This window comes from Cygnus atratus, chromosome 13 (genome assembly GCF_013377495.2).
Source record: "Cygnus atratus isolate AKBS03 ecotype Queensland, Australia chromosome 13, CAtr_DNAZoo_HiC_assembly, whole genome shotgun sequence".
Taxonomy (NCBI): Eukaryota; Metazoa; Chordata; class Aves; order Anseriformes; family Anatidae; genus Cygnus; species Cygnus atratus.
This window is the reverse complement of record NC_066374.1, coordinates 11,931,706-11,953,752: the sequence shown is the minus strand read 5'-3', so window position 1 is coordinate 11,953,752 and position 22,047 is coordinate 11,931,706. Positions and strand designations below refer to the sequence as shown.

The window sequence follows — 22,047 nt, the reverse complement described above, 5'->3', positions numbered from 1 at the left end:
AATGTCATTTTTATCTTCTCCCCTCCCTTAGCTTCTGTCTGACAGAGCATGCAGAAAGCAAGACAGAGGGTCATCCTCCGGATTACAAATCCGATTACAGTTGTTCTCCCATCTCTGCTTCCTGCCATCTTTAAAGCTGTTCTCAAGCCAGCATATCAGTTCAACAAATGGGGCTGAGAAGATGCTGTGGACACAGAGTAACAGATGCTCTTCACAGATTCCCAATTAATAAAACAAAACCCAAATGACTACAAATATGGCTTTGTAAAACATTTACTAGCTTGCTCTAGAAGAAAAGCTGGGTAAAAAGTCCAAATGTACAATTGACAGTCACAAAATGTAGAATTAAATGAAAAACAATGTTTTTGTGTTTAGTATCTTGTTTTCTTCTGTGAAAGCCTACAAGACTGATAAAGATTACTGGAAATATAGAGTCTTTGATGGTTTCCACTAAGAAGGAAATAATTTCCATTCTTTCTTCTTCACAACATTCTTGCATAAGAAGAGATTTGATTTCACCCAGGGACAACAACTTCGATAAAGAAAACAGGAGCCTGCATATGGGTTTACTTTCTCTTCCCACGTGTAAGATTCTCAGGGTTGAATGCAAGCAGAGTCACATTTTTCTGCTGGTTGATGGGCCTGGGGATGCCAGGGACAACTTCTGGTGTCAGCACTGGATCCAAAGTTTGCTGTGATCAACAGATCAACAGCAAGGGCTCTGCTAAAACAGGTGGGCTTTGGACCTCCCTACCACTCTCTTGGCATTTACACACAATTCAAAAACAAAACACAGAGAGAGAGCTGTGAGCCAAACAAGACTACGGCTGGCACAAAAGCTCTCTATGCTGCAAAGGCAAGAACACTGCTGTCCATGCTAAACACTGCATGTTTAACTCTACTTCTTTAACCTCATATTTATTATCAGATAAAATAAACTTGGGTTACCACTTTAAGAGACATTCACCTGGATATCAGCAGCTGCTGTAACTATTAATTAGTGTTAAAGAACTGACTCCCTGAAGCCTCTCAGAAAAGGGAAAAGAAAACTAAAACAAATCTGTTTGGTTTCTTAACAGAAGTGTCTTGCAAAATGCCTGCACATTTCTCTAATAATTACTATCAGACAGCAACAAGTAAAGCCCAACAGACACCAGCCTCCTTACTTCCATTATGAAAGAAAAGGCACAGGTTTCAGGAAGCAAGCTCTTCAGTGGCAAATTGAAGGATGTCAGTTTTTGAAGTGTTCTAAAACATAAAAATTCCATATTCCTCATATGTCAGCAAACTAATTGCAGTACACTTCACGTGCTAATGCAGTAACAATGCACCTTCAGGGATGGATTAGGTCTAGTTTTATCTAACTGTTCCAACAGAACAACAGTGCCAAACCTGTGTCGGTTTAAAGTCAAAGATAAAAGGGGGTTGAACTTTGAAGAATCTCTCTGCATGCAATGAAAACAACTGCAAACAGAGGAATGTAATTACTGCCTGTGCCTGAGCAAGCTGCTGACCTTTACTTAAACCTTATGAGAGCACTGAACAACCCAAGTCCAGAAGGAAAACTAGCAAACACCAATAAAAGATTGAAGAAATAAATGATTTTCCCACCTGCCCCTCTCTTTTGCTAAATGACTTCTCTTCCTTTGCTCAACCACTTCTTTCCAGTGGTGCATATGAACAAAGAGGGATGTGGCTCCTCCTCACAGCGTAAATGCTGCCAGGGCTGAACTTCCCCCTAGAATCACAAGATGATGCCTGAACTCATGTTCAGTAGCAGTAGCCTCAAACAGGAGACACCAGTATCTCTCTTGCCCCTAGGAATGGATATAGTAGAATGGTCAATCCATTTTCTGCACAAATCACTTACAAACTATCAACATCTGCTGCCATTCCATGTAAATCAAACTAATCCAGGCACCCATGACAGAAATCCTCAAGTAGTTCCCTTGCTACAAACTCAGCTTATCAACTGCTATGATCTTCATCACCTGAGCAAGATAACTCTTGCTGATATGCTAGAGAGATTAATGCCCCTCTTGGTAATCATGATAAAAAACTCTAGTGAAATAATATTAGTGATGCCACTCTAAGCATGTTCCTCAAACTGAATATCAGTGAGATAAGGGGAGGTTTAGCTGAGAGCTGGAGGCCCTTTAAGGACATTATTAGGACAGCTTGCATAAAGGGGCTTGCTCAGCCTGTGTAAGAGAGGAACACTTAGGGCAGAGCAGAAATCTGACATATCATCACTTAATCTAAGATGAGCTTTTACTGATCCTTGCAATCACAGATCTTTCATACTTCTACAAATAAACCTCCTCAATAAAACAATGATGTAGTATGAAAATTTTAAAAAGTATTTTACATCCTCATTCAAGTTTAATGGTTTACTATATACACAAACCTAGTATGTCTACCTGAAACTGAAACTGTGATATCATTAGCAAGTCAGAGAAAGAATGAAAAGAAAAAAGTCCAGTTCTAACACAAAACATACACTCAGCAGCACATTTCCTTTTTTGCTACTTATTTTGTTTTCAAACAACCAACCAAACAAAATAGAGACTTGTTTGGCAAGATATATCCTTGAAATGGTAAGAAACAAAAAGTGAAGAAAAAGTATTCAGTGACAGGTTAATGCAGTGTGAGTGTCCCAAAGTTTCTCAGTCACCTAAGAAGCTGTTTATTCTCTCTGATAAGAAAAACAATTGTGAAAAGTCTGCTTATGGCAGTGATGCAAGGAACAAAATTTGGAGCTGATCTGTTTTTTGTGCTCAGATGCTGTCAGCCAGGTATGCTGCAATGTCCAGGGACAGACATCCCGCAGCCATTTGTTACAGTAAACAATGCTTACTGTCACACAAATTCTGCTGTCTACATACTTACACTGCTGACTATAAAGCTTAACATAAAATTCCCAGGCCACATTTCCACTAACAACAGCTGGTTCAGGAGAAACAAATGTAAGAACTGCGGCTGGCATTGAATTTAAAGGATGGCCTCACTTACTGAGTTTACACTGTTACTAAGGAAGTAAACCTGAGCTGGAAAGCCTGCAGGTTGTGTAATTTGGGTGCCCTCTAGTAAGTGACCAAACCTTGAAGTTTCTGGGAAGCAGAAGAAAATCTGTCTTGTGGTAGCAGGCACACAGCTGGGCCACAGGAAGCTTCAGAATTATATTTTACTTATTTTTATATCAGAAGCAACTTGTGTGCACCCTTCCACACCACTGAAGTTCATTCATTTATATTTCAAAATTGAAATTTCTTTTATATCAATATTACCCAGTTAACATTTTATCTTGCATCATAAGGTGTGTGTTTAGAGTTTGACTATCTCCTCATTGCTCCTGCTAAGAGCTACATGGAGATCTCTTTCCCTCTTTAATCTGAAAAATGGCCCAAGGTCACCTCACTCAGAGTAAGACATAGGGATTCTGGCAAGACAGGTTAAGTCTATGTATCACTAGTGAAAACCTTTCACTTGCAACAGTGCTAAGTCTGAAGACATGAAACATGATCCTGCCAGCAAGCTCACAGCTATAATTTATTTTCATTTTCAATTGTGCAGATATTTCAGTTGCCTGCATTTCTATTTCCAGCCTCTGCATCGTGCTATCATGAAACTCGTTTTCACAAGATGCTCTTCCCAGCACTTCATAGCACCCACTTTTTCTCTAACTGGACACAAAATGTTGCTTGGGGTTCATTTGCTAAGACACAGGACAACTGACTGCGATGCACTTTAATATAGAACAAAGAGGACATTGGAAAAGATTCATTTGAAAAGCAATTGCCAACAAACAGGAGGACTCTGTTAATGTTCCTCTGCTTAAAAACCCAGTCATGAGTTTAGGCTTGTGCAACCTGCCAAATTCATAGCTCAATGATCAAAGAACTTCTATAATATATTTTGCTGTCAGCATTAACATTTCAGGAAAATGGAATTCAAAAGCTACTATATTAAGATAAATGACATGCTTTTTCCTTTCGATTTTAAATTCTGATTCAGGAACAGAATTCAGAATTCTTTACTTGGGATACATTTAAGTTTCTTCAGTCCAGCTGAAGCAGGATTTAAGAAATACAAACTGACCAGCCGGAACTAAAGTTATGCTTAGAATTTGATACTCAGTCGTGTACAGAAATGCACAGATTCTTTTTTGATACTTGATATTGAAGGGGGGTGAATTTGTTTAACCTTTTTAATCCTCTTGAAAATTTTCATCAGAACTTTCCAAGCGACAAGTAGGTAAGAGCTAGAAGATAACAATACACTTTGGGTGGGTTCTTCTCTTTCATTTCATGTTCAGTTTATTCCTTTGTCACATTTCTGCATTCATTTATGAAGTAAAAATAGTTATGCTAAAATAAGCTAGAGACATACCAAGAGTAATTTTCTTTCCCCATTTAGTGCAACCTAATGGAGAAGACTCAAGTAAATGGATAAACACTATACATGCATTGGGGAGGGTGGAAATCCAACAGCATTTCAGTGTCCTGCTTCTCCATACCCTGATCAGACTGGCGGGGGATTATTGACTCTGCCTGTATCTTCAAAAAAAGGTATGCAAGCAAAGACTTCCCTGGACCAGCTGTATCTGCATCATAAGGAATGAAGAAAATATCCCCAAAACCCAGCCAGCACTGTACACCCTCTCAGCTGTGATCCCAGCACAGGAGGGCACCCAGGCATGGGCTGTGACGCACCTCCCTTCACCTCCTGGGAAGCTGCAGACATCCCGCTGAGTGACTGCTTACACCTTCTTCCTAAAGGCTTTTACATGCTGGGGAATAAATACAGCACCTATTGCCTCACTGATGGCTAAGAAACCATATGTTTGGAAAAGAAAAGTGCCGTTACGGTTCCTTTGCAAACTCTTTCTTTTAAAGTTCATAAATTCACCTGTTTTCCATCCTATTACAAATGCAGACTGCTAAACGTCATACAAGAGAGCTAGGCAGGCATGAAGTGTTTGAACTCTGAAGCAGAACCAAGTCACCTTACCTATCCTGGTTCAGGTACTTTTGCCCTTGGAGGGTAGTAGAGTCCATAGTTCTGATTTCTGTCATGCTGAGCCACTCCCCACCCAGTAACTCCAGGAAGAGTTAGCTCTATAGCTACCTCTTTTTATTTTTTATTTTTGCTTGTTTTCATAACCTTTTTCTAGACAAACTTCTTCAGAAGTAGCCCCTGCAGCACCCAGACATCAAGGATCGTATTGCATTTGTAAAGCAAAAACCTTACAATACTGTACCGGAAGTGACAACTGCTTTATGAAAGAAAATGTAGAAGTTAAATTTTAAAAGTAGTCTCCATCAGACTACTTTTTATTCAAGCAAATAAAGGTAATACAGCATAGGAGAGAGGTCATACAATCCTTCTGAACTTGTCCCAAGTATCTCTCTAATAGACCACATTGAAATAATTCTGCCCCAAATGTTTTTCTTCACATAATTCCTGATGTTACACTGTTATCTTGCTATCATTTCTCCTTTTCCTACCTATTTAACTGCTGCTTTACTTATCATTTTTTATCAAAGTAATACAAAAGTGTCTTGTTTTATGTCTATTCCTCATTTACTATGACTTCAAACTCTCTAGCTCAGTACTAGAAACAATCCAGCTGTGGCAGAGTATAATAAAGGCTATAAAGCCCGCACAAGAGGCAGTAAATATCTAGCTGTAGCCTGCCTTGAATTCTACGCTGCTTTACTTAAACTGCCACCAAAATTCGAGCAAGTTTAACTGCAGTGACTGCAGTGTAGATCTCATTTGTATTGGCTGGATTTTATGTTCAAATTCTTTGCTAATGCTATTTTCTGCTTTGTTTACACAGCAGTTTTATCGTTCCATTTGTCTGTGTTACCATCATTATTGGCATATTGATATGTATACAGCAGCAGTGCTTCAGCATTGGAAGTGGTGATATTCTGAAAAATGACTACTTATTTTTGTCAGTGACCAATCACAATGAAAGATTTCTATTTCCCAATAATCATTTGTTATATTCAGTCATGCAGGCCAGGTAAATTAATTTGAGTATCCTCTTAAAAATCCTAAATGAAAATTGGAGTAACACTGTTATTCATTAAGACACGGTTAAGATCGTAAGCCGCATTTCTTACCTATGGATATGGTCCAAACTGCAGCAATTTTCATAATAGCCTTGGTGCGGGAATTGAAGCGGCTGTGCTCAATGGGATTGCGTATTGCTACATACCGATCAAGAGAGATGGCACAGAGATGCATAATAGATGCAGTTGAAAAGAGCACATCTAGGGAAATCCATATAGGGCACAACTGTTTAGGCAAAGGCCAAGCATAATCTGAAACATAGAGAGAAAAGAAATGAAAGGAAAAAAAGAAAAGGAAATAATTTGGGAAGCTAGGCCATCATTTCTGAGAAACTCTTGGATATTTTCACTCTACCAGTAAGAATACTAATAGCAGTAAGGAGCACATGCATGAGTAGTGGACAAGGAAATCTCTCTCAGGGCCTCTCTTGGGACAGCCCCTGGCTCTGGACAGTCCATAAACCCGTAGCAAGTTCTCAAACATCTGTTTTCCATGACTCAACCTACCAGTAGCTAAACATGAATGAACACTACTTTGGCAATGCCTCCAGGTCACTGTTCTTGCCACAGTCCTCTTCTTGAACTTTCCCCCAAATTTTTACAAAATCAAATATTCCTTTCAATTATAATAAATCAGTCATAGTTTTTCAATGGATTGTGTGCTGTGTGGTATTAATTTTACTCAGATCTATTCTTCTTCATAGTTTCTGTCTTCTGAGAAGAAAGGTATAAGGCATTTTTTCTACAGACTGTCCACCAACTAGCTAATTTACACTGTTTCACCTTAAACACTCTCCCTAGATGACCTGTCTTAATACTTGCCTTCTTGCAATACTCTCTATTGATCGACTGAAGTTTAAAAATTGCTTTGAAGGTAGACAGAACTGAGCAGTACTATTTACAGAAAGAAGCATACCAGCAAAGTGAATGGACTAGATAGCCACATCTGTCAGCAGCTGGCAGGCAGCTGGTCTGCATGTCTGCATTTATTAGTCAGTTTACTCAGTGCTAAAATACATCTTGAGAATAAAAGTGACCCAGAAAGATCCCCTGGGGGCACCAGTATTTATAAGAAAACTCAGAGAAAACTGCTTTTTGAACGATATCCCCATGTACTAATGTCCAGAATGGGTTGCATGAGGTCAGTGATGTGTCCTGCCAAGTACTGGGTTTCTAGCACACTTATCAAAACAAACCAACAGCATATGCAGCAGCTGGAAACATGACAGACTTCATACTGGTTGCATAATGAGGTATTCTTGTGTCTTCATTCAGAACATGGATATACCTAAAGCAATCTTGAAGTCTACCCCAAGGATCAGCAACATCACTTTTTGTCATAGTAAAAATGATGCAGCTCCATTTTACCAATCTTGAATAGAAAGACAGAAACATTAGTCACAGAAAGCATATTTTGAAACAAATGACCCAGACAAAGAGAGACTCACATTACCTTACATGTAAAAACCCAAGATCAACTGAACCACAGGAAATTATTAAGAACGGTCCCAGTGAAGACCAAGAACTCTTCACAAGATGCTGGGCAGAACAGGCTAGACACATTAGCTCATTTTACCACTGGAAACACTAATAAGAAGTGCTAAGTGACTCACAGAAACCCACACAGGACCTTAGCTCTGGGGAGATACACCCGTTATTTCAGCAAGTCTGGACTACCCCTAGTAGAGGGACTGATATTGGACGAAAATCCAAATCTGCAAGTATTTAAAAGATCCCTACCAAAGGAAGCTAAGTAAAGTGCATTGTGGCTGGAGCATCTTTACTTTAAAAAGCACCTCTGCTGTACAGATCAATCAAACTTGCTTAAATTATAACTCAACCCCTTTATGAAGTGGCGATCAAATTCCAAGCCTCCTGCTCTCCTTTGCAGTAACTTAGGATATTGTTGCCATTAGCCTGCAATTGAGTTGAGAGCTTCTGTTAAGCACGTATCAGTTTTTTTTTTTTTTTTTACAATCACCTTTTAATTCCAGTTGTGTTCACTGTTCCTAAAACCAGGGCTGATGCTGCTGTAGCACTCCAGTGAAAGCTCCAGAGAAGAGCAAATCTGATCTCCTTCAAGTGGTACAGGTGCTTCCTGTTCAGCCCCAGGCTTTTGCTGCCAGCTCCAGCTAAAACACATTCAGTGACACTTTATTACTTGCTGCTTTTCCCTCTGAGTCGCTAGAGACAGCTTGCTGATGCAGGCTGAGATGAGGTGTGAGCACGAGACCCGAAGAAAGGCACTGGGGAACGTGCTGTGATGGATGGAGTGGTCCTGCTGAATACAGAGTGATGGCAGCAGCCTCTGCTCAGAGGGATGTTGATGGGGATGGCTGGGTCTCCCCATCAGGCAGACAGCCAGAAAATCTCCGGTGTCTCCAGGAAGGGCCTCCAGGCTCCCTGTACGTGGGAGCATCTCCACTCTGATATACAGAGCTGCAGAGGGTACCATCTGATTCTTGACATTTACTAGACCTGGAAGAGGTTTCTACAGCAACCACCTTTCCAGCACTACTGAATGATGAATAGCCTCTGCTACTTTTTCCTTTAAGCTCTCTGAACACTCCCCATAACTGATTCCCACTGGAACAACTTCTGCTACTGATGTGGACTAGGCAACGGCACTATAACCAAGGAATTAGCAGGAGTGAAAGCAACCGTAGATGTTCATACCCATGGTGAGAGGTTAGAAGCTCCTGCTGTCAGCCCTGGCAGAGCAGGAACCACAGCCTGCTCCAGAGCTGAGCATTTTCTCACACGCAGCTGCAAACAGATGAAAGTAATGTTGCCCAGAATTTCTGCCCGGGCAAGCTGTCAGGATGTGTTTAAAGATGAAGGTGATATGAGAGCCCTCCTAATGGCTAATCCTTTTAGTCTTTACTGTCCCAAGGCACTCTGTTATGCTTCCAGCTGAAAAGGCAGTTATATGAGGAGATATTTTACTTTCTCAGGAAGTATCCTAAAATGATCTGTGATAATAAAATGTCACTCCGGAAATTTGTAGAATGGAAGCTTGTAATTCATGACTATACCTTGATATGAAGGGCATAATATATATTCTATCTCAAAATGTGCTTACTTTTAAGTAAGCATGTTGTGTGCATTCAAGAAACACCTACACAGCACATGAAGCCAGTAATTTGAGCAAAAAGAAAAAAAGTTAATTCTATTTCTGTTTAAATAAATGTACAAAACATAGGAAATGTACCCTGTGACTATGCCAAGGTGGAAATAAAGATTACAAACACAACTCTGTTAACAATGTTAGACATTTAAAACAATGTTATCCTCAGAAATACTCTATCCGCAGAAGGTAACATTTCTCTAATTAGTTCTATTTTCTCTCATTTCATACACAAACCATAGCAATTACCGTATATTTAGAAGTACAGATGACTGAGTGCAACATGTTCTTGGACCCCAGCACTTTTAAGTTTTAGTAAATGCATTTCCAATTGAAAGCATGCATTTCAGTCTAAATTTGCTTCTGGGGAGAATGAAACAGTGCCTAACACCTTGGCAGCCAAACCAAAATTCCTGGTAAGAAATTCTGATTTTTGTACCTTGAATTAATCTATGCTCTTGAAATCAGTCTCATACGTAATGCATTAGCTGGTAAACCTTATAGGAGAGTGCTGAGGAAAATTCGATGAATCCAGCAGAACAAAACAAAAGGAGATATTCTTTAACTTAGGGTGTGATTAAGTTGCACATTTTTTTTTGCTTCCAGATACTTTATGGATGCTAGAAATTTACAGTGGACAAATTAATAGATAAACATGTAAAAAAAGGAGATTAAAAATCATAGATAAAAGACCATTGCCATGCGAGTTCTTCTAGATCAGTGTTAGCTTCTGGTTCTGATCAGGATAAAAACACAAGCTATGAAATCCTATAAGTAAGTTCCTACAGAATGCCCATGTGTATTGCTTCAGCCTCTAATGCTGAAGAGCATGGAACCCAAGCTGCTGTGGTTCCTCATGGGAAACCTGGGACAAATACTCATATTTAACCAGGAGTCAGGGTTCATAGGTGGGATTTCATCTCCAACACTTCACTGGACTGAAAAAGCAAACCACAATTCCTGTGTGTCAGTAAATGTTGAGATGGGCTCAAAATGTTGGCAGCAAAATACAGAAACTCAAAAATATTTTGGCAGTTGCAGACCATCTCTGTCTGCAGCTAATTTGCTGTCAGATGAGAGCTCCCTTAAATTTTTTGTGCTTTCCATCAAGAAAGATGGCAGCAATGAAATTTAATCACTTTTGTCAGAGATTTTATGTATATGAATAAAAAGTGTTATATAACACTGTTATTACGGTCATTGTGCTGTTCACTGCATGAGAGTCAAAATTACTAGCCACTGCAGCAGGAGGGGACTGAATAATCCAAAGCATAGCAAGTGGGAGCAAAATTAAATATGTAGAATGGTAAAACAGAATTACTCCAGATTGAAGGAGAACGGATGAACCAGGAAAAAAAAAAAAAAGAAAAAAAAGTGTTAGAACCTGCAGCTGAAAATATTGTGGGATTGCAAAATAGACTGAAGCTTCTTTCTCCCCAAAGCCTCAAACAAAATCTCATGAGTTTTCCACAGCTTTCTGCACTAAACTGGAGTAGATCAAATTGTTGTGTACACAAACACACCCCATGCTAAAAATGGACTTGTCCACCGTATTTACATTTTGAAAAATTATTATTGTTTGTAGATATTTACTACTTCTATGGCAGTATCTGCTCCAGGACACCTCCAGGGAATATGCAGTGCAACACTCAGGACAAATCTGGTATAATACTTGGTGACAAAATACCTGTTTACATCACAATAAAGCTAAGAGTTATGTAAAATTCATCACTGTAGCTTCAGAAGTTTTTCACGGCAAACTCACACTAAGCTGCAGCAGTCGTTTCCTTTCCAACCACAAACAAAAATTTGGAAAAGACTTCACAGTATACTTATTGTATTTAGCCAGTGCTTTAGATCTGTTGGGAGGGATAAAAGGGTAAAAAAACACCCTTCAAAACCACAGAGGAAGAGTAAGGGTATATTTTGTCCTTCAGGATCCTGATTTTATATATATATATATATGTACATACACACACAGATAAGACATATATACATACTCATATATATATATATATAGGAAAACAAAAACCAAAGAAAAAGAGGTGCAGAATAGAAGAATTGAAGATGTTTCTCTGTTCAGATATAGCCTCTTTTAACATTGTCCATTGGCTTGGCCAAAACCTAGAATGCATGTAATATTTCTTGTTTTGGGGTTCTGATACGTACTGTATTCATTTTTCACAGCTACTAAGTAGGCCTTGAACTAATTGAATTAAAAATGTAAGGAAACCATTATGCTTGAATTAATCCTAATCCCAGCACCAAGCACAATTTCCCAGCAGTTCACATGGCAACAGAGCACAGGTTTTCAGCACCTCCCGGTTGTTCTCTAGATTCCATGGGTCCATTTCAGGCCATGAGCTAATCTATGTAGTATTCTTGCTCACAGAAAAGTTGATTACAAAAGGAGATGCCTCACCTAATTCTATGAGAAATGAGGATACTCTTTTTATTCAGTGTTTTTATGACTATCAGAATAATATTCAATAATAGCATCCACTCATGTTACCTTGGTGTAACTGAGAGCAGTGTGCAGATGATGTGAAAACAGCAACCCAGAAGATGTATCTGAAAGCTGTCACTTTCTGATAGATTTTTGCAGAATCCTAAGAAGATTCTTTCACGTATTCCAGGAAAATACAATACTGTGGTTTGTGGAAAAGAAGCCTACTTTTGCCCCCTGCTAAATGTTGTTTCATCCCATTACCACCACTAGCATATAGCCACTGAAGCATTTTATACTAGCCAGACTTTCCCATATTCACTACAAAGTTTCAGAGCAGGCACAGGCTTTACAAAAATAGAAAGCAATTACATACAGTTCTAACATTGCTGCATCACATTATTTCTAAGGGAGCTAAAGAATTCAAATTATTTTCTTTCTCTTTCTTATCTAGGAAGTGAAGTATTTCTTAGCCTGAAACACCGTATCAGCAAGTGTAAAGTTATGTATCTCTTTTTCACTCCTTTATTTCCCTCAAATTTACGTAGAAAAATGATTCAGAGACATCCGTATCATTTTGAGAGTCATACAACCAAGTGTGTTGGAAATCTCCATTGTGCCTGAGAAGTACAGAACATCTTGTTGAACCCCCGCCGTCCTCAGTCATTACCACCACATCCACAGAACAGATCACACTTGTGCAGACAAGCTTCCTGGCTGTAGGAACAGCTGGTCTCAAGGGAAGCACTACCAATGAATCTGATTTCATCACCAATAGAGTGGTATTTAATGTTTTTCTGAAATACTGAACACTGGGTTACATGAGAACTTGAAGTTCAAGTTTCCAGTTTGCATTTTTCTAGAGAAGAAAAGGCTATCCCAAAGCTATCTGTATCCCTTAAATAATATGTATTGGAACACAGCCAAGCACAAGGACATAATCACACACAGAGAATGACATAAAAACTCCAGATGCAGCTACAGATACTTCTAGATGGACCTTATCTTTGAACACTATAAGCAAGACCAAAAAGGCGTGAGGGTCCCAGCAGACACTCAGCAGAGGATGGGCTCTCAAGTGATATGATTACTAAGGGGGTGGAAGGTATAAGAAATGACCAAGAAAGAGAGGGAACGTGACATGGCATCCACATGCAGCATTGGTGAAACTGCTGCTGGCACCCAGCACTTGAAGATCTGCACCTAGAAGATGTTATTTTGCCCTAGTGCAACACTGCACAAAGGATTTACTTGAGTCTGTGCCACAGACCACATCCAAACTGCGCCATGCCACCATCCCTGAGCTTTGGCTTTCCTCTGAGTTACTCCTTTCCATCTCATGGTGCCATCAGCATGACACGAGAGGTCCTGGGGCAGGGAGCAGCCCACAATGGGCAAGAACAGGATGGCCTCCTTCAGAACACCCCTGCCAGTGGAGGAAACCCTGGTGAGAATGGGTGTGTTTCTGTAGGTATTCTGGTTCTTGTCTCACCAATTGCGGTGACCAATTGATGTGACTGTACTTTATTGCAAATTAAACAATCGCACTCCTTATGGTGTTTTGAAAATTTTAAATACCTGTGTTAGATTTTGCTTTCTGACCAGCATGGCAATGCCTTGAAGTCTTGATAGGACTTGTAAGAAAGAAGCATGCCGAGACCCAGAATGAATATAATTATCTGATATAGGGAAAGGTTGCTTCAAATCATTTAAACATTTTTTAAAAGGTAAGGAGCCAGCTTTATCGCATAGTATACTTACAACAACCTTGCTAATAAAATGGGATTTTTGCTAAGAAGAAAACATACAGAATGCTGTTGGCAACCCTAAGACAGCATCTCTTCTTTTAGGGAAATATCTCAGTATTCTAGTGCAGTCTGTCATTCCATGAATCCATATGTTACATTAATCTTTTCATTTATTGGTGGAGACTAAAAAACTATGTTTGAAATCAGAGGAAAAATCTCTAGGCTCAATAATGTTTTTTTTTTTTTTTCAGTATAAGTGTCTGTAGCTGACTTCGTATGGCAAGTGAAATGGACAGTTAACAGAGTAATAATATTAGTTGAATTGCATCACCAACTTTGTATAAAGGGTTCCTCCTAACATTTTCTCTCCAACAGCAAACTGTCTCTTTTCACAATTTTGAGATACGTCTCCTTCTCTGGAGATATTCAAAACCTTCCTGGATGCCATCCTGCGCAATGTGCTCTAGGTGATCCTGCTTGGAAGGAGAGTTGGACTAGATGATCTTCAGAGGTCCCTTCCAACCTCAACCACTCTGTGGTTCTGTGATTCGTTCTTCATAGTAATTTATCTAAGTAAAACCTCAGTTTAATAAAATATTCATATCAGGATAAATTTTCTTTTCACTGATATTCTGTATGTCAGGACAATGTCAGGAGAGTAGCCTCTCCTTTAATTTCCTCCATGCAAGATACAGATCAGCCTTCAACCATTATTTAAGCAATCAGTAAAACAACAGTTGAAGCAACGTCACACTTGAAAATAAGCCCATGAGCAAAGACAGACCCCAAATTAATAACTCCTAAATGTAATAACATAAATATTTTCCAAAAAAAATGTTGCATAACAAACTGCACAAACATGTGACAATAACAGGTGCTTTTGCCTATTTTTGACAAAATTGAAAGGGATCCATTATCGCAAGAAATAGCTGCCAAAACATACAGATCATCTGAGGAAACCAAAATTTAGAACAGAAAATGCTATGGCATTATTCAGATTACAGCTGCCTGCTGAGCAGTTACCTTAGCTGGAACAAAGAAACCATCTGCTCAATCCCAGAGTTTCTAATATCAAATAAGTTTAGACTATGGATTACCCTGGGAACCTGGACTGGGTCTGGTGCTAGTGAAAGGACACAAAACCATGTGAAGGGGCTTTTTTTTTTTTTTTTGGTCTTCAGTTTGATTTCAGCATAACTCAATGGTAATTCAGACGTCAGTGCTATCTTGACAAGGTCTGGGAGCCCATTTAGGATTAATCCTTTTTCTCAGCTCAGGCCTCGCTCCTGGAAATCCAGCTGAGCAAACTGGTCTCTGAATCCTGAATAAAACATCTGATTGCAGAAAGAGATGTAATATGAATTTCCGTTATTTAATGTAAAGTGTTACATATTTGGTGAGCACAGGTCTGTCATCTGTAACTAACCACCTTGTTTTTACTAAATATTCGAGAAAGATAGCCCATTTATTAAGAATAGACGTATTTACTTGACACCTGCTTCTGCAAATCAAAAAATCACTTGTTTGAGTGTACAGACGAGGCTGTTTTCAGCTGTTTTATCATTCTGACTTTGCAAACATGGCAAGTAATTTTTCCCCCATCCTCACTATTGAATTGCTTATAAGGAAGAAAAGAATCGTATCTTATGAAATAGAGCATAATGTGAGGCCAAAGAGAGATCTGTAACTTGAAAGATGGCTCTGATTTTGCCTCCTGTTTGCTTGCAGGCTGTTTAATGGGAACAGGATATGACCGTCATTTTGGCCCTTGTTCAGCATGGTGCTATGCTTACAGCACTCCAGTTCCAATGGGAAGCTCAACCTGTACTCAAGCGTTTTGATGAATTTAGGAGTATCAACTTTGTTCAGTGAGTCAGCTTTGCCTCTTACTATACAGTGCACCTTTCTCAACAGCAGGACAGTTATTAGGGGCAGTGGGTTAATTGTCTGGCTGAACTGCGTGACAGCGTGAATCATGTTCTGCTTGCCTGGTAAGGTTAGAAACCACTACAAGCAGTCTTTAATAAAATGTGTTCAGTAAGACTGGTAAAGGCAAGAAATCACTTCAAGCGAGGCAAATAAGCTATATTTTGGTCAGGCTCACAAATGTTAATTTCCATTTCCAATATATCTGAGAGCAGAGGGCTTGCGAAATGCATTCCCTGTTTAACTTCTTCCAAGTTGATGGGCATTTCTGGTTCTTCATTATTGTACAGGTAGAAATGCCAGTGTGAGAGTGCTCCAAAGAAGGCATGGCAAAATACAATTATTTGGGGTTTCTAAGAAGCCCAGAAATTCTGCTCCAAATCTGAGTGCCTTCCGCTGTCCTCCTGTCACTGAATAACTTGCATACCAACCTCCCACTTATAAAGTTTTTCTGCCACCTTGCCCAGGATGATTCTAAACAAGAGCAGATACATCTTTAATCACAGGAGAAGTGTCAGTTTGGAGTTCACCCCCCTGGAAACTTTTGCTGTGGGAGTCTGAAAGGTGATAGAACAGCACATTTAGTGGCTATCTCAATGAAATAATTTGCTACTGAACTCAGTATTACATGTGCAGTAATCCCACAGAAATCTGTGAACAGGCAAGTGAGCAACACTGCCTTCTACCAGTTTAATCACCATCTTGTGCTAGCTCAGCATAGTAGTCTGTGCACACAACCTGTCCCACATAAAAGGCAATGCAGTGAAAAATCCCTGTCCTTCAATGAAACATTACAACATTACATTATCCTTCAATTACACCAGTAGCTTGTTGTTTCCGCATTTTACCAGGCCATAGGAATACTGAAGACTCCTTTTACAGGCCTGGAAAATATTGTCCACAGCAGAACTACGTTTGGAAGCACTATCAGCAGATAAGCTGGACAGAGTGGTGCCTGCTAGAAAGCCTATTGCTCTGTCAGCTGCACAGGTGGCTTTCCTAGACAGCCTAGACACCTGCAGGCATGAACGTATGAGAGGAAATCCCCTGGTGTGACCTGCTCCACTTCTATCGCCACAAGGAAGTATCAGCTTTAAGTATCAGCTTTAAAGGCTCATGTTTAATCGAACTTCCCTGCATGAACTATGGACACAAGTCTGTGGATGTCTCTACAGTAAATCTTGGAGGGAAAGCAACTTGCAGACTTCATCTCAGCATGTTGCAACGTTTCTTCCTTTCTCATCTTTACAAGCCTGCAGGCTATTTCTCTCCTCAGCCCAGGAACACACTATTGCCCTGAGACTGAACTTCTGGCCCTCCCGCAGGATTTGATTGATTTAGCCCAGAAGGGAACCAACTTGCTCTAATACTCAAAGACAAGTTGCTTGTCCCCTTGCCATGGAAAGGACAGGCCACCCTGTCACCAGTATCCAAACATCCAAAGTGACCACAGGAGAGCAGGGAGCTGGGAAGGCTACACGTGGCTGAAGCTGCACTGCCGCTCTTGGGAGACCTGGGGCTTCTGCACCCCCAGCCACCATGCACCTGGCACCCAGCCTGCTGGGCAGAGCTGATACAGCCCCAGACTAACACAGTGTGATTTTAAACCAGCCCTTTAGTCCAAGCAACCAGTCAGTTATTGGGTGTGACAGCTGAACTTGTAAAACCACATAATATGATGTTGAGGATTTGCATTACCATAAGCAATTTGTACACAACTTGTTACTAATTAAAATTGCTCACTATGAACAGACTCTACCATAAAAGACTTGAAATTGGAATAAGATTTAATCTTACATTGTGGTGCTTTCATACTAAAATATTTACATGCTATAAAATGCCAATTTTTTTGTCAAATTGCTGCAGGAGGACGTCTAAGAGTCAAGTCAGCACACCTTTCTTTACAGCTGCAAAGATTTACAAACACCTCAGAGGACGCCAACACAGGCACCTACATACTCACAGCCTGTAATGCAGGTGACATCTCTCAGCCAAAAACAAAACAGACAGACAGCAATATCAATTCAGCCTGAATTTATGTTCCTCTCTGAGACATGATAGCAGTACATAATTTTGAACCCTGAGATGGCCTGCGCTGAAGATGGCAACACAGCATGAGGTGAAACGCAAGGTATTTCATGTAGCAATGTTTTAGAATGGTAGAACATACTCCTGATGGGTAATGTCAGTGGTAAAGTGAAACTTAACATAGGACCACAATTTGGGTACAGTTGTATTGCTTTATTTTTGAGTTTTGCAGAAATTGTAGGCCTATTCTAAGTTCCATTAACACGAAATAGAATTTAATTTAATATGGGTAAATGAAGTGTGGGCGTACTGATATATTAGAAACAATACTATTACCCAGAAAAATTATAGCAGTCTCATGAATTAGAAAAGGAAACTAAAGAAATGATGTTCAGTTAAGTTATACCATTGGGTTTTTTGATAGACTTGTTTTTGCTTTGTAAACAAGTGCAACATTATTTTTTTACCATGGTTATACTATTATTACAATGTAATCCTGCACTTGATTACAAATCAAAACCAGTTATAACTATGATAATAAAATAATGTGATAACATAATAATTTAGAAAAAACTAATAAAATAAGTATTGCCATAGATTTAACAGGTGTAAATGAGTAATATGGGTAGTGTAGTAGAACTAGTTACTCCCAAGATACAAGAGGCATTTATCCCACTAAGGGCTAGAAAACACATGGAAAAATCATTATGGAAAGCAGATAAAGTAGAAGTAATGCATATGTTAAAAGGGTTTCATCTTGGAAGTTGTTTTTACCATGTTTATATTAGTCAACATCAAATTGCAATGCTATGTCAAATGAATAAATTTGTTCTGCTGCTGTGCATCTTGGATGGAGACAGATTTTAATGGTAAAGTGAACTAACAACTTCTGGCTTCTGCTGTATTGAGATTCAGTCTTTTTGCATTCATTTTAGACAAATTGATCAAAAGTAATCAACAAATAGTTAACTGGCAAATTCAGTAATTTACCTAACAAATTTGAAATGTACGTAACAGAATGAGAAGTAGACACTAGTCAGAACAAACACGAGGACATGAGGACAAAACTCTGCTGCCTCATAAAACCAGCCATCAATATTCATAGGTGTCAGGCATGCATTCACAGCCTTCTGCATCCCAGTGGGTGCCAAATAGGTATGGTAAACGCCTGTCATACAGGCTGTTACATATTTCCATATCTCAGCAACACCAAGACCTTTTTCTACAACTGTTGCCTCTGATTATGGATGAAAAAAGACTTCTATAAAAACAAACAAAACACCTAAAAACTTAACTAAAGTAAACAGAACACAAAAAAATATATATACATCAGAAAGTAGAAATGGATTGGTTAAGGTAACAACTGGTCTGTCCTGATATCTCCAACACAGTTGGAAAAGAGAGACTGCTGCCAACAAGTCAACAGGAATGGAAATCAAGCCACCCAAGAAATAACAGAGAATCAGCAGAATCATACCAACCATCCTACCTTTCCCCTAATATCTTGTACCTAATAGTTAATAGAGGACTTAGTTATGTAATGTTTGTGTATCACTAGTTGAACTTTTTGTAGACCTGAACCTTATTCACCTAGGAACGGAGGTGGCATCTCAGAGGAGAGAGTCACTCACTAAACCCAATGTTGTTATTGTGTTTATCAAAATTCCTATAGGAATAGTAAAGTTTTCCAACCACAAGCCTTACTAAAAAGTGAAAACACAGAGGAAGCTTGAAAAAGTCTAATATATATTTGAAACTAATACCTGAAACCAGAATGTTGATATAGCATGTATTGGTAATCACAGCATAGGCTTCATGACAGGCTCATACAGAAATTTGCCTCAACTCATTAGCATATTTAATGGCAATTTTGGCAGAAAAGCTAGTGAGGATACATTTTGTTTCTCTTGTGAGATGTCCATTCAGAAAAGGATTGTATTGCGTCAATGACACAATGTGCAAATTAGTGCAAGGCAGAGAAATTGGCATGTGGCCCCTCTTCCATCAATGTAATTTCCATTTAATTACCACGCAAGCAGATGAATCACATCAGAGCCTCTTTCCCAGCATGGGCTGGTAAAACAGAGTGAGAACTTAATGCTACTGTTACCATTAGGTCTCAGGGAAGCAAACTACCGTATAAGGGTATTTGAGTGTATTTTAATGAATATTACAGAACTGTAGAGCCAGAATTTCAAGGGATGTGTCACATGAATTGGAGAGACATTAAAATCATAATTTGCTGAGAAGAATTTAAAGATATCAATTCAACAGACAGATGTAAAAGGAAGTAGAATAAAAATTTGAGTTAATTCTGAGTTAATTGACCCAATCCTGGAAACATTCATAATTCAAGCAAATATATTACATTGGTATATTTATCTTACAGTATATCCAAGTGCTTTTCAGAGATTTCTCCTTGCTTCTCTCATTATTTCTTTACGCCTTTTGAAAAGCAGATGTCTATATATGTATTGGTCTGAAAAATAGCAATGATTTTTCCACACTTTTAAGCTCGAAAGATTGGTTGGCCCATTACATGAACCTCCTCTGAAAATGCTTCCTTGGGGTCTTGGCATGTTACCATCACTCAGGTGGAGCCATTATACAAGAAATTATGATACTAGTATATCATTCATGTAAAGAACATTAAGGATACCATATGTTGAAAAGAAACTGTAGTTATTTTCACAAAATTCTACCCATAACACAGTACAGTAGAAGCAACAAATATAATCAGATGTACCCAAAAACACCAAGTAGCAAAATGCTGGCATGAAGCATCTATCTACAAGCAACAACAGACTTTCCCAGTGAATACAGGGAGTAATTTCCACAGAGAACAAAGATGAGACAGTTTTTCAATTACATGTTAAGTCAGGAGTGAGTACAGAAATACAGCTGACCATCCGTGGAGTCCTTCTGCATTTCCCATTATGTTCTCCAATATCTGCAGCTGCCGCCAGCACAGGAAAGTGGGCCATATGTTAATCTTTACAACAGACTGCAAGTAGGACTGTTCCTGGAAATTGTAACTGCTTGTTGGCAAGTGCTGAAAAACACATGCGACTAACTAGTTCCTCATCCGAATTTCACTCTGCTAGGGTGAGTGAGAAGAGATAGCAAGAACTCAGCATGAGATAATATATTCTAGATATTTGGTGTGTGAGCATGTTACTAGAGTTAGCTGCAAGCAGCTTCTAGGAGGGGAAGTAGGGGCCTTTATGGATAACAGAAAATAAAAGCAAAAGCAGTAACTGGTATGGTGTATTCAAGATGGACAAAACCAATGAAGCTACCGAGATGCACTCCTCTGTGACAGCTCTGATCAGCATTGTGCGGTCACCTCTGATTTTTAAACTCCACGTCACATATTTGAAGTTTCTAAGTGCAGGATATTGTATTTCCCACCTCCCTAAGTTAAATTAATGTTTGGATAAAGCTTAGGGGGAGTTACTACTCTTTTCTCGAGTTACCATCCTTTTTTTCCCTGCTATTCCATGGAATTCTCATTCTCTCTCTCTCTGTTTACAAAAATCAATAGAAGCAAATGTCAGTCCACACACAGCTCCCTTGCTCACTGAGCAGATGCTGCTGGAGCATCAGGCTTTGTGGTGCAGTTGCAGAGGCGGTGCACATGTTAGCTGGGTTTCTCACCAGATGGTCAACAGATTGTGAAAATGAGGAAGGCCCAAGCTACAGCTGAAGCTAAACTCAGGTGAGGTTTGCAAAAGGATACTAAGCTGGGACTAGCACCCATAACTCGGATAAAGTCCTTGCAAGAAGCTATCTGAGGTGAAGATATATATATATCTTAATAGATTTGCTATACATAGTATATACGTATTTGTGTGTATATATATATATGTACAATGATATATACTAAAATGAATTCAGTCTTTGTCAAATGTCTGCAATTCTCATTAAATCATTTCCCTCTATTTAAAAAAAATTATGTTTCAACATACCCAAGGAAGATTCTATGTGGCCTCCGGCCCAGGGACTCAGAGGTGCTGCTGTTCTTCCTCCCAGATGAGGCTAAATTTGTCTGTGGGAAACACGTTAGCTGTCTTCATTTGACTTGTTATCTTGGCAATCCACCTGGCACCTTTACAAACCAGCAAGTTTATCTATCAAGTAGTTTATTGTCATAGGATCTATATGTTTATATAAAACAATTCCATTTTTTTCTCGTTGTCTTGTATCAATTTCTGATTTGCTACAAAACATGTAAGTTTATATTTCTTTTCAACTAAAGTCATAAAAGTTAATTACAATGAGGCAATGAGCTTACAGAGCTACTAGTGGAGCTAACAGGCTACCATCATAAAAAGTAAACAAAGATTCATGCATTTTAAAGCACATTTAGCTTCACCGATCTAGAAGCAAATTGGGCATGAGAAGATTGCACTGACAGCATTAAAACCACTGCTGTATTTAAACTGAGATTAGTTCTCCTGTAAAACAGAAATGTAAATATACACACTCTGGGTTTTGGGGCCCTTAAATTCCTGTGAATTTTAAAACCTTTTGCATTTTTCAAAAAAAAAAAATTGGCAAAAGGGTGAAATTAAAAATATAATTGGATCTAAATCCTTATTTGCATTAAATAACATTTAAAGGTGCACCATTCAACATCATTCTCATGAGCCATACTTGAACATACAAGATTTGTTTTGGATGGGCAATTCT

General features: G+C 39.0%; 1 protein-coding gene across 11 annotated transcripts in view; it reads right to left on the bottom strand.

The window, feature by feature from the left end:
* The window catches only part of HTR2C (5-hydroxytryptamine receptor 2C), a 231,265-nt gene that overhangs the window by 5,627 nt on the left and 203,591 nt on the right, over positions 1-22,047 (bottom strand). For 7 of the 11 annotated variants that reach the window (XM_050713461.1, XM_050713459.1, XM_050713458.1 and 4 more), the window contains one exon: positions 6,132-6,332. The exons of the other annotated variants lie outside the window; for them this stretch is intronic. In XM_050713461.1, coding sequence (XP_050569418.1) covers positions 6,132-6,332 — 201 coding nt within the window. The remainder of the gene's footprint in view (positions 1-6,131; positions 6,333-22,047) is intronic. 11 annotated transcript variants of the gene reach the window in all.